Consider the following 14172-nt stretch of genomic DNA (forward strand, 5'->3'; position numbering starts at 1 on the left):
ATTGTCAGTGAATTTGGGCATCTTTTTTTGTGACATGGTAAATGGTGTGAAAAAGGAAGACTAGTGAAAATAGGATTGTGGTAGTGAAGGTATGAAAGGTGTTAGGTGTGTGGGTGAAATGGATTGGTGCGTGGAGATAGGTAGGTGTGATGGTGTGCAGTAGGAAATGTCTCCTTTCCTATCAGCTGTGGTGTGTGGGCCTTCAATGCTGCCTTTTTGCAAAGGATGCTGGTCAGGGAAGGGGTGTGATTTATACTCTGCAGTGTGGGTGTGTCCACCGGGGAATGACCATCAGCTTGTTTTTTCCTTTCTGACTTTACTATGGACACTTTTTTTATGTTGCCATAGCAGGACCGCGGCGGTCTGAACGCAGAGTTTGTTGCATCAGGACTGCGGTCTCATCATAATTCCTTCAGCGGTCATGCCACTGTGTAATCAGCATTTGGGTATGGAAATAATGCCTTTCCGACTGCTTCGGTCTGCGTTTTAGGCTTTCCGACCGTGGCGGAGGGATTTTTTGTATTTCCGACCACCGTGGTCAGCATTTTTCAGTCCATGTATCGTAATGGGACCGTCGGATACTCCCCGGACCATGTTTATTTTTCTGATACCACAGCGGTCGGAAGGCTTTAAAGACCGTCATTGTAATTAAACCCTATGTGTGCAACTAGCTGCAATAGTGGTGGAAATATAACTGCTGTTTTGGTGTGTGGATGAATGTATAAGCAACCCTTTTCCTGTCTACTGCATGTCTCATTAGCTCCATCCTTTTCTGATAAAAATATCACTTGCAGTATGGGTTTATAAATGAGCATATCAATCTGCAAGTGCACATGTAACTAACTAAAACTTTAAAGGACATGTTTAATCTTTTAACCACAAAGCAATCTGCTATATGGCCTACTTACAGACTAGCTCAGTAGTCACGTTTCTGTAGTAAAATGACATTTTAAGCATTCATTACTCATGTTTTTAATAACAAATCAATCTGCCACTAAGGTGCATACTCACAATCTACTGTACAAGCACACAGGTATATTTAAAGTAGTACTCGTATGGATAGCTCAGTATAGTCTGTTACTATATAGTCTATTATTATTAGCTACATAATTCATGTAGTGCACGCGTACCTCTATAAGTATCCCACCAGATACTTATGAAAATATGGTAAGTAGTAGGACATATAACTGCCTATCCAATTGGTTGCAACACTATTGTAAAATAAGAGGTATTTGGGTGAATGCATGAATATATAAGCACACCTCTCAGTTTCTCACTGGCTGTGTCACTGCCTCTATCCTTGTATTAATAGCTATATACGTTGCAGTATGCATGTCAGAATGTATATATACGTGGGCATAAGTGTCTACAAGTTCATATGTAACTTACTTAAACTGAGAATATATTTTAGTTCTTAAAAAAAAGCCCCCTGCTCTAACCCCTACCAATAACTTACCTAATGATTCAGTTTTCTTTGCTAAAAAGGACAGTAACCGTCCTTTCATAATTATTCTACTTTTCCATACTGTTATCACATAGGTATTATTTATATTACTTTTTACTTGTTATAAACATGCTTCTGACTTTCATTCACGTTATATACAATAATCTCTGTAGTCAAACTTTTTCAATTAAACTACATCTTACTAAAAATAGCTGTTAAGTGTGTTTGTTGGTCTGTAATGTGTCTCTCAATATCAATTAGAATTTCATCTCACTGAGAATCTGTAAACAAACATGCAAAAGAATGGTAAACCAATCTCATACAAGGCAACTATTATTGGCAAACTTTTCAACTTTGCTTTGTAGGTTACTCAATCACAAAGTAAATCACAATCTCTCTTTCATATTTAACGTATACTACAGATCGTCTGATTTTTTTCTTATACTTAACCCTTTCCAACACTCCACATATGATATCCCAATTGCATACCGGTTTTGGGCAGATCCGCGGATCCATCCGTGGGGCTCAGCTTGGCCCCCGTGTAACTCACAGGGGATCCACAGATTCATGCTGTTGTACAAAATTCATTTTTGCAATTTATGTCATACAATCCCTTATATACTTATTTTTTAATAGCAAAATCTCTTCAAAACTAATCCTTGTTTCAATCAATTTTTGCACGAGAACTACAACTACAAAGTCACAGCCTAGTCTTTTCTATTCCCTTCCACCCATTCTCCTGTAGCTCTGCTACCATACAACATAGTTTCAAACACTCTGTAGGATCAGTAGGTCAGAAGTTCATAATAGTCTTTGCAATCACCATGCTAACTTGCAAAGCTAATACAGCAGGTGTGGTTGAATTTTTCAAATATTACACATATCCCAAACCACAACAATTTTTCTAAGCCAATCCAACATCTATTTACTTATCTCACAATATCAATACTTAGCTTATGCACCAACATATTTAGAACAACCAATAAAATGTGTTCTTTCAAATTGTTCCTACTACCCTCCATTTTCAATTACCTTTCACTTCAAAACAGCCTCATTCAGATAGCCTTCTCCTGTTTGCTACTGCCCCATCCTTCAAAAGGGTTAGAGTGTGGGTTGTGAGTCATAGCTTGGTTTTCTAGGCTATAGAGGCTGATAGAAATATTGGTATTGACAGGGACCTGGGTTTTGTTAATGTGGACATTACTTGGATTGGCCAGAGAGGGTTGAAGTGGCATCAACTGCTGCCTTTGGTTAAAAGCATTGTGGATTCCCAACCCTCTGACCTCATGATTATGCACTGTGCTGGCAATTACTTTGGCACACTGACTGGGGTAGGACTAGAACTCCTAATGAAAGATACCTTTGGACAAATGATGAAATGTTTCCCTTAAAATGCCTTGGTGTTCTCGAACATATGCCATAGGCAGAAATTGAACTGGTCATCTCAATTTTGTCTTCAAATAGACAAAGTCAGGAAACATGGTAATAAAACTGTTTCAGCATTTCTCAGAGAACATAACATGGGCTCTATCTAAAATAATAACCTGTGCTTCAACATGCATGGAATATATAGAAGAGATGGTGTTAACTTCACAGACGATGACAACAAGGTGTTTCTGAACAACTTGAAAATCTGCATCCGCTTATATATGTAGTCATCATATACACACAATAAACACAACAGCTCTTCTCAGAGCCACCATGTTTCCCAAACACTTGATCATTTTAACTGTAAATCCTTTTTTCCACAAACCAAAAGCACACATGTAATGTAAAACAGCACATTTAATATTTCTAGTAGAAGGTTGTGAATTGATTTCACATTGGGTATAAGAGTGTCTATATGGGTATAATTGTAAATGTGTATCTCTATACATATATGAGTGGGTGTAAGAGTGTCTGCATGGGTATATGAGCAGGTGTGAGACTGTATAGATATGTGAGTGGGTGTGACCGTGTTTATGGGTATAAGTGTAGGTATGACAGTGTCTGTATCAGTATGAGGATTGGTGTGACAGTGTGTTTGGGTATAACAGTGGGTTGTTAGAGTGTCTCTATGGGTATGTGACTAGTTATGAGAGGCAATATAAATATGTGAGTGAGTGTAAGAGTGACTGTATGGGTATGTGAGTGGGTGTGAGAGTGAGTATATGTATAACTGTCAGTGTGGGTGTTATAGTCTCTATATAGATTTGTGAATGGGTATGACACTGTCTGCATGGGTTTGTTAATATATGTCACAGTGTCTCCATAGTTGTAAGAGTGGGTGCAAGAGACTGTGTATAGATAACTAACTGAGTGTCAAAGTGTCTGTACGAATGTAAGTGTGGTTGTGAGAGTGTCTGAATGGGTTTATGAATGGCTGTAACAGTGTTTGAATGGTATGTGAATGGGTGTCATTATGCAGGGGAAAGAGGTACTACTCCTTTTTGATCCTCCCCATCGTACAAAGAATACCCACAATGTGAATGAGTGTGACACTGTCTGCATGGGTATGTGAGTGGGTATGAGAGTATCTGTAAAGGTATAATAATGTGTGTGAGAATCTCTGTATAGGTTTATGAATCGGTGTGACAGTGTCTATGTGGGTTACCAATTGGATTCGTCAGTGTCTGCATGGATGTAACAGTGGATTTGAGAGGGTCTGCATAGATATGTGAGTAGGTGTGACAGTACCTGTATGCATATGTGTGAGAGTGTTTTTATAGGTGTACGTATAGGAGGGAGAGTTTCTGTATAGATTTATGAATGGGTATGACCATGTCTGTATGGGTTTGTGAATGGGTGTGTCACTGTCTGTATGGCTGTAACACTGGGTCTGAGAGAATCTCTATGGGTATGTGAGTGGGTGTGAAAGTGTCCGTGAGAGTGTAAGCAAGAGTGTGAGAGTCTGTGTATGGGTTTAGAATGAGTGTAAAAGTGTCTGTAGAGTATAGAAAGGGGTGTAACAACATCAGTATGGCTATATGGGTGGGTATGAAGTATGTCTATACATAAAATAAAAGTGTGGGTGTGAGAGTCTGTATAGGTTTCCGATGGGTATGACAGTGTCTGAATGTGTTTGTGAATGGGTGTGAGTGTCTCGATGAGTATGTCAGTGGGTGTGACAGTGTCTGTACTGGTGTAAACTGGGTCTGAGAGGGTTTGTATGGGTATGTGAGTGGGTGTGAGTCTCTGTATAAGTTTGTGAATGGGTGTAACAATGTCTGTAGAGTCTATGAATGGGTGTAACCAGTGCCTGTATGGGTATATCAGTGGGTGTGAGAGTATGTCTAAACGTGTAAGTGTGGGTGTAAGAGTCTTTGTATAGGTGTGTGAATAGGTGTGACAGTGTCTGTATGAGTTTGTAAATGGGTATGAGGGTCAGTATGGATGTACATGAGGTTGTGACAATCTCTGTATGGGTTTATGAATGGGTGTAACAGTGTCTGTGGTTTCCCGATAACAGAAAATGGCGGTCACAACTTTTCTGTGAAGCTGTGGCCAGTCAATCAGGTCTTTACTTTTGCACATGAATCCACGGATTTACGCACAGTGGATCCGCGTCCCTAGACATCTATATTTTTAAAACTCTAATAACTTAGAAACTACTGAATGTTAGATGAGATCCAGCCACTCACCTGAATTCCAGGAAAATTTGCAGGGGCGATGCTAGATCTCCAGTCCTCTTGGAACAACTCTCAGCGCTACTGAATTATAACAGGAGCTCTGGCAGATGTTCCAGGAGGGAAGGGGATTGGGAAGACAAAGAGAGAGAGAAGAGAAGACACTGTAACCTTCAGCCATCTGGACCAGCCAGGACCCGTGTTCTTAAGAGAAAGAGTTGCGCCTTAACTTCTACCTGTAATTAAAAAATGGATTTTAGCAACGTGGATTTATTAACCTATGTCTTAAGCATGTATCTATTGTTTTTTTCAAGATCTAGATTTTCCTCTATAGTGATTCTGTTGATGCACAGATGTCACACTGGGGTTGATTGATTGTCTATTTGTATGTACAACCTAATAAAGAAAGGACTACCAAAGAAAACGAAAAAAGGACACGAATACATTAACCAGATTTGCCTCTGTTCTATAATATGACTAAGTTGCCTAATAAATAAATTAGTACCTTGCTTTCATATTAGTTTGTCCTAAATGAATACTCCACGTCTCAGCTTGATATATGCAACAGAGTCTCACAATGTTAACAATCAAATGTCTCGAGGTGTTTTCACAAATTAAGCCTTTTTAACAATGCAGATCAAATGTATCCTTGAATGGAATTCTTGACTCTAATAAAGCTCCTTAAAACAACAAAATGTGTTTAATGCACACACACGGAGCTTGTTTCTCAAATAGTTCAGTCTCAAATAGCTCAAAACAATGTTCCGAATGAAAGGCTTCCTTTATAAATGTAAGCGCTGCTGTCTATAAAACAAAATGTCAAACCACAAATGCAGAGCGTGAGTCTCTAAATATTCAAAAGAATGTATGCCCAAGAAAAATTTTCTTAAAAGCACAAGCGGTGATTTCCAGCACGCGCGCAGTTAAAGGAAAAGTTAAAAAGGAAAGCCTTCTTTAAAAGCACACGCAGTACTTCCAACTCGCACACAGTGAAAGGAAAGCTAATTCAGTACTTAGCTTCGTGTCCTTGATGTGTCTGTTGCGTGCGCTCTTCAAGGTGGGCTCAGATGTCCAGACTGGCCTTCTAGGAATCAGGAAAGAAGAGCGTCCGTGAGATCTCTAGGGGGCCTGTTCTTCTAAGCAGGTAAACGAAAAATCCAAGCAATCGCGACGCCCTGAGTGCAGGTATTTATACTTGATATGAGGGCGTTGGCTCTTGCGTCGTGTACGTGATTGTTCTGGAACATTTTCCATGGTATTTGCTAAATGCTATACAAGCAAACCAACAAGCATTGGCAATGCAACAAACAAGCATTGGCAACGCGCGAAAAATAGGAACAGGACTCAGACCTTGGTAAATACATTTACACAACATAAAGAGATAAGCCCTATCCAGGTCTACATGATTAGTAAAGGACTGGAACATGATTAATATGCAAACCAAAAGGGTGATGACAAATGAGACATGCATGATGATTCCTAACACTGAACGAATTTACACCAAATCACAAAATGAGTGATCTGTAACTAAATCTACATTTCTGTCAAAGTTGGAGTAATTCCGACCAGGGTTTCGGGCTGTAGGTGTGTTCAAAGGTCCTATAGAAATTAACATTGGGAAAATGCGTTTTGGGACCCCCTTTTTTCTCTGCCCCCACTTTACACATCATCCAGAAACTTTCAACACTGCAGCCGAACTGACTAAAGTATACGTTTTGAAAATTTGATAAAGATTCCTCAAGCGGTGCCAAAGTTATTGGCAAAACTTTCTTCCTATTTCCAATATTGCCACCAGATAGTTATAGTTAGGATAATGTTTGTATCTTTTCTCACGGAGCTGACTTAGGTCCCAGCTATCCAATCTCCCTGAGCTGACTTGTGAAAAAAGAAAGGATAAAGAGGCTCCCCTTTAAAATAAGTTATGCCGGGGGAGGGGGGGTCCTGGCGGCCTATAAAAGCTCAAGCGGGGCAGCATGGAGCCCGTCAGCAAGGTGGAAGCCGCACTAAACCCTTAAGGATGGCATTTCCACCGTCAGGATTATGATGTTGGTTTCCGACAGCCTTCCCATGTCGGCCTTTCCGACATGGAAAGGCTGTTGGAGTTTGACTGGGGGCCCCTCGCAGGGCCCCCGTCTCCCTTGGCCCTCCGGTTGCGGCCCTAGGGGTCACCTATGGTGCAGGGATGTGCAAAATCTTCCATTTTACAATGTGTACTTGTCCTGCAGGCGGTTTCGGACAGTCGCACAAGCTCCCATTGTGATATGGAAGTTTGCTACCGCACCATGTGCGGTCACATCCTAATTCAGTATGCGGAAGTGACGACCTATGGTATGGTGGTTCCTTCTCGGAAAAAGCGTCCGCCCATCATCATAATGAGGGCCTTACATTTATATATTTAAAAGTATTATTAAACTAATAATTTTAATTTATTTGATCATTTAATAATTAAAAAAACTATATATGACAAAAAATAGAAAAAAAAGATATACCCAATAACATAAAACATTTAAAAAAACATCCCAATTTATTTACAATTAAAAAATAAACAATATAACATTTTTAATTTACCAAAAATATATTACATATTAAAAACATTACTAATTAAAAATATAGGGCCCTATTTTGATGTCGGTCGAAAAGTCTCCAACTTGTGGTTGGAGGCTTTCCGACCGACATCTTTGCTTTCACTTTCGACCGCTGTATTACAATGGCCGGCATGTAATCACTTAAGGACGGCGTTTCCGCCGTCGGGATTACGAGGTTGGTTTCCCACAGGCTTTTCATGTTGGGCTTTCCGACATGAAAAGCCTGTTGGAAAGCGACTTTGTGGGCCCCTAGCAGGGCCCACTTGCAAAAGCGTCCTCCGGTTGGGTGCCTGGGGGGCACATATGGTGCCCCCCTGTCAATCCCTGCACCGAGTGGCAGGCACTAGGTGGTGCCTGCCATGTGGTGCAGGAATTAACAAAAACTTCTGTTTCTCTATGAGAGCTTGTGCTGCGGTCTGTTTACCGCCACAACACAAGCTCCCATAGAGAAATGGGAGTATGCAACAGCACCATGTGCGGTCGCATTGTAATAGCGGTGTCGAGATCGCCGCCCGGAGGTTCATCGGTCCCAACATCGCAACGGTGTCGGGGGGACGTGAGTCGGCCCGACATTGTAATAAGGCCCATAATAATTTTAACTAGACAAAAACATAATAATATAAATTTAATTAATAAAAACTAAACTTTAAAATTCCACAAATAATACATATGTCATAGTCCCTCCAATTTATAATACAGCACAAACAAAATTAAACTCGGCAAATGTGAAAATTACTATTCCCAATTCAATAAAGGCAAGAGTAGGGAAAGCACTGAGTTGCACAGGGGTAAAATTCACTATTCCCACTTCAGTCAGTGCAACAGTTGAGAAAGTGTTGGATAGCAGAGGGGTTAAATTCACTATTCCCATTCCAGACATTACAACAGTCGGGACAGTGGCGGATTACAGAGGGGTAAAATTTACTATTCCCACTCCAGTCGGTGCAACAGTAGGGAAAGTGTTGGATTACGGAGGGGTAAAATGTACTATTCCCACTCCAGTCGCAGTAACAGTAGGGAAAGTGCTGGATTGTGGAGGGGTAAAATTTACTATTTCCATTCCAATAAGTGCAACAGTAGGGAAAGCGTTGGACTCAGGAGGGGTAAGAATTACTATTCCCACTCCAGTCAGTGCAAAAGTAGGGAAAATGTTGGATTAAAGAGGGGTAAAATGTACTGTTCCCACTCCAGTCAGTGCAACAGTAGGGAAAGTGTTGGGGTTGTGGTCAGCAGAATGGATTCTGCACCATAGGAAGAGTGTGAAGAGGACTACTTCACTACTCTAGAGAATGAAACACCCTGGTTATACCTGACATCAGCATCAGGGCCCCAGAGGGCAGTGGCCTTGAGAAGGAGGGAGAGGAGCAGAGGAATGATTGGGCCACTGCTCTAGAAGAGAGAGGGGACTCCCCAGAGGGAAAATTACCTGCTGCATCCTATGCAGAAAGCAGTGTCTCCTGCCAAAGCCTGCCTGCTCTGTGCCAAGCTACCAGAGGGTGAGCATGGGTTAATTTAAAGTGTGTATCCATCTTACCCGGACTAGGATTGTGGTCCCTACTTGGACAGTGCAAACTTCTGACAATTAGAGACCCAATTTCTAACACTCTCCCTATTAACCAAGGATTCAGACCATTTACTTATAAACCACTGCAGTAATGGTGTTAGGCATAACCTTGCTTTCAGCACTAGCTGAAGGTGTGATGCCATAATTCCCATCAACTTTATTAGCATTCTCACTGCCAAATAATGCCATTAGGTAAGGGAAATGTCCTTTGGAAAGCGAATACACTTTACTTTTGATACGAGTAATTGTCTTTGCTGAGTGAGATCTAAATGTGAGTTTGTGAGATTCACAGTGAAATCAAGATGACACAAGAATTATATCATCTTTACAGTATTTCGGTGTCATTTTATTCAGATAATTCACCTTCATCAATCAAATTTCTAGGTAAGTGTATGCAGGAATAGCTTTCATTGTTTCGGGTGGTAATTTAAGTGATGTCTCAAAAATGGATGCATTGACAGTTAGTTGATGTTTTCAATGGTAATCTTTGCAACTATAAAACCTCAGACCTCCCTCGAACAGGGTGCTGTGGTCAAGGGAAGCATTTGTAAAATAATGGCATAGGTGCAGAAATATCTGTTCCTTTATCCTTCCCGACACTTCCCTTGGGGTAGTAACTTTGCAGACTTCTCTGTTATCAACAGTGCGGTTGCTGCTAGAGAGCCATTTGTGTAAGTTGGCACTTATGCCTGTAACCAAGGCAGGGCTGCCTCTGTCCTGAAGGTCACCTGGTGGGTGTTTTAGCACTGACTGTTGAGGATGTACTGCCAATGCACCCATTACTGTGGCTACGTTCATGTAGTTTCTTAAACAAGGCTTCGCCATCTTTATTCACAAGCAATGCTTCATCAAAATAAATATTTAGATTTGAGACTGAACCACTGGCTCAAAATACAATAACCTTAATAAGGAATGTCTTTGGAGCACCAGCCCTGTGCAGCCCATAAGTATGTATTAATGGTAGTGTTGGCAAATGCGAAGATTGAGTATTCTTTAAAGCATTTAGAGAGTAGAAATACAAGTCTTGACTACTTCAGTATAATGCACTCTGTCAGTGCACACAAATACCATCAAACAAATGAGATTCTTACCTAGTGAGTTTGATGCTCTTCCTAAATTCATTGCTTATGGGGGCTTTAAAGCCTCCTTTCCTGAGCAAGGAGTCTATTGTTTGGATCTGATCCCAGTCTGTAAAAAAAGTGAATACAAGAGCAGTAAGTCAACCTGCTACTGTGTCAATTAAATTATCAAGCTTATGACACATTAAATGAAAGTAGGATGCACCACACTGGCAAAGACTAAACTCAGAAGATACATTATGATAAAAGCAAAGCTGGCTATAATATGGCAGGAAACGTTTATTCGTCTGTAACTACAAATCAAATGGATTCCCTTATGTTACCAAACCTTGTTGATTCTGCTGCCACAGGATGACAATAACTGGGATTGTGATGGACAAGCAGGTAAAATATGAGGCAAAAGAATGATGCTCCAATATGTCGCTGGTGAGCCCCATTCATGAATTAGACAGTAGGTTAATGTATAGTTAGATGGCTTAAGTAAAACTTGTTGAACTAAGTCAGGGATGTCCAAGTTGTTAAACAAAGGAATTTAATATATAAAGGGTTCTACAAGTGAATGCCATCTCCTAGTTATTATGCTCCTCCATTGTCTGTTGACACGTTCAGGACCAGGTCACCAAGAAGAGAATGCTGGGAGGATGTGGGAGGTTTAGACAGACTAAGCAACATACAAACTGTTTTCTCAAGATAGCCTTGCAAAACCAAGTATGAGCAATATTTACAGAATTAGTGTGGGCGGGCCCACGTCTCACAGAGATAAATGTAACTTCATAAGACAGTAAGAGGGACAGAAACTGCTTCCCCAACAAAGAGTTATTCAGCCACTCCTCTTCCTCCTTGAAGATGTAAAATGTTGCCAGTTTCATCTCTTAAACAAGGAGCGAATTAGTGTGTTCTTTTGTTCAAGGAAAAGTTATGTGATAAGATGTTGCAAACAAAAACGTGCCTCCATACTAACGGTACCACAGTTCTCAAAATGGTAAATTAATCCTACATCTATTTCTAGGCTCTCCTAAATCCCGACTTGCTGAAAGATGCCATAGAAGAAAAAGAAAAGAGGAAGAAAAATGGATCTTCAGGCAGTCAGCCATAAACATAATTTTTCCTTAATACCTCTTGGCTCAAACGTGCATCACCACTGGATGAGGTTTATTGTTTATAGCAGTGGCGGCTGGTGACATTTGAAAGTGGTGGGGTGTAAAAGTTCGGGATGAGTGCCCTAAATCGAAGCGAGTGAGGCCGACAGCCAGAATATAAAAAATAAAAAAAGTGGGCAAAAGGTGCATTTTTAAGCAAATCTGAGAAAGCAAGAACGTTTATAAAGCAATCTATACATTAATAAGCCACCCCATCCATACATTTACACGAAAACCTGGAGGCACTTTAAGACAATTGGATTGCATCATTCTGTACAAGTCTATTCATCCATTCAGAAGAGGTGCGCCCTGAGCCCTTAACTTAACTTAGCCATTCTATAAAAGTGTATTCATTCAGTCATTCGTCAACTGATTCATAAGAGGACCAGGGACCACCTTGAGACCAGCAGGTGTCCTCAACAAAATAGAACAAAATAGTGGTCTACATGTCTATTCATCCTCCCATTCATTTATCTATTCACAAGAGCGCCCTTGGGTGCCTTGAGGTGACTCAGTCAATGGAGTCATTCACTACTAGCCTATTCATCCACTCACAAGAGAAATAGGAGGCAGCTTGATGCCATTCAAATAACAGGACCCTTCTCTTCAAGTCTGTTCACCTCGCCATCCATCCACAAATGCACCCGTGGGTGCCTTGGAGCCATTACTTTGGTAGAGTCAATCTCTGGAACCCTATTTATTCATCAAGCTACACATGAATCCACACATGATCAAATTAAGCTGGCCTTTTTAGGAATCTCGTCGCACCCACCCTTGAACCCTACTCTCCAGCCACATCCCTTTTCTGCTCTCTTCCATACTTTGGGTATCTAGTGGTGTTAGCACCTCCTGTGCAATCAGAAGACGTGGCTGCCTCACAACCGAGCAAACCTGTGAGACCTTGTGAAAATGAATGTATGTCAGTAGGGAGGTGGGTGGAATATACAGCGCAATTATCACCATTAAGTGGCACCTTTACCCCAACCCTTTAGCTACAACATTTGAGTTGGTTTAGAAACCGGTTAAATGCTGGTGTAAGGGCCCTACATAAAGGACACCTGATTTGTTCTCGACTACAACTGCTTGCTATCAGTACACCTACAGAATAAACCCCAACAGTGCATATACAAGCACATATAAAGAATGAACAAGGAGACCAGAATTCCAATCCCAACTTTCCCTTTTGAAGCCCTGTGTAATCCCGGGCAAATCAGGTTTTCTTTCTCTTGGACTCAGTTCCATACAGGCTGAACCAGAGTATCGAGCACTACTTTAAAATCCTGGAAGAGCTGGTGAAAGAAGATCAGCCGTATTTGTCAACTGCATCCACTCATGCGAGTCCCTCTGGAGTCTTCGCCATGATTTACCCTGAAGAACGTGTCCCCACTGCCCCGGACAGACAGACAGAAATGGCACACAGAGAGAGAGAACACAGGGACAGGGCGCTGATGGGAGAGAGGAAGAAAAAGATGCAGAGACAGATAGGTGAAACAATACAATAGGTTGGAAGAGAGGGTTCGACCAGTAGACAGGGGGGACAGAGCGAAAGAGGAAGATAGATAGAGAGTTGGGTACTATGTTAAATGCCCCTGAGGAGAAGCAAGATTAAATTAGATTTAGGATCCCTATACCTCTCTCTATTATGGCCAGTGCTCTTCTATGTACTCATTTGCGCCTCTTCTCTGAAAAAAACATGCAGGTTAAAGATCAGGGTGTTCATTGCTACTTTGAAGGAAATAAGGTTTGTTTTCACCACAAGGTTTCCACGTCAAATGACTATGCATATTAGACAGGAGTGTCTTATATGACTCACACTGTTCCACTTCTCAGCCACCTTCTTTGTGTAATGCATTTTGCTGTGCTACAAGTATCAATACAACTACAAAACAATGTAAAATATTAAGACACCATGATTTTTCTTTCAAAGGTAAACACTGTTTCTATCTCCAGCTCTCCAAATTAAATTTGAATGAAGACGAGTATTGGTGTTTTGTTGTATTTAGAGAGTCACAGGGCTTCCATGCTGCATATTTGCGGATGAGGAGTAGAAGTAATGATAGCACTTTCATTCCTGCTTTTTCCTCTCCTGGTAACGTTAAGTGGCATGTGTTGCTCATGGTTTTTTTGCAAGTGAAACGATTAGGCAAAGAGCGTGCAGAAAATACGCACTGGCTAAGGGAATAGGTCTCACATCTAGGACACATTGGCTTTGCCAGTAAGGTTTGCCGATGCTGTGCAAAATCCGTCAAATGTATTTTTTTAAAAGGCACGATAAGTGGGCACTGATTGTGGCCACTGCACATACATGCCTGACCATGTATGTGCAGTGGCCACAAAATGATGCAGTGCCATTTTTATTTTTTCATTTTCCGATCCAAGATGGATTAGTAAGTTTTAAAAAGGAAATATGTGGGGGTGGAAACGCTTGAGGTTGGGCTAGGGGACGTCCCAAATAAAATATAACACATTCCAGGGATGGCTGATGACGAGGTTGGGGTGAGGGATAAGAAAGCAACAAAGGGCAAGCTGGAGAGTGGGACGGGTGTTTGGGGGAAGGGAAACAGCACACAACGGAGAGCTAGAAAACAAATGCAGTCACCAGGAGTACTGAAAGAACATGCGCCTCACTTTAAATACATTTTTAAGCTCCGATGTCTGGACCTCCAAGTGAAGAAACAATTCCCATCCAGTCTCTGTAGGCAACCCTGCCTCAAATGCAGGCTGAGTGAGAGCAGCATTCTGCCATCACCCAGCGC

General features: G+C 41.2%; 1 protein-coding gene across 11 annotated transcripts in view; it reads right to left on the reverse strand.

The window, feature by feature from the left end:
• The window catches only part of AMMECR1L (AMMECR1 like), a 1417960-nt gene that overhangs the window by 125934 nt on the left and 1277854 nt on the right, over positions 1-14172 (reverse strand). For all 11 annotated transcript variants that reach the window (XM_085634451.1, XM_085634444.1, XM_085634449.1 and 8 more), the window contains one exon: positions 10290-10386. In XM_085634451.1, coding sequence (XP_085490577.1) covers positions 10290-10386 — 97 coding nt within the window. The remainder of the gene's footprint in view (positions 1-10289; positions 10387-14172) is intronic.

Source organism: Triturus cristatus, chromosome 11 (assembly GCF_964204655.1).
Source record: "Triturus cristatus chromosome 11, aTriCri1.1, whole genome shotgun sequence".
Taxonomy (NCBI): domain Eukaryota; kingdom Metazoa; phylum Chordata; class Amphibia; order Caudata; family Salamandridae; genus Triturus; species Triturus cristatus.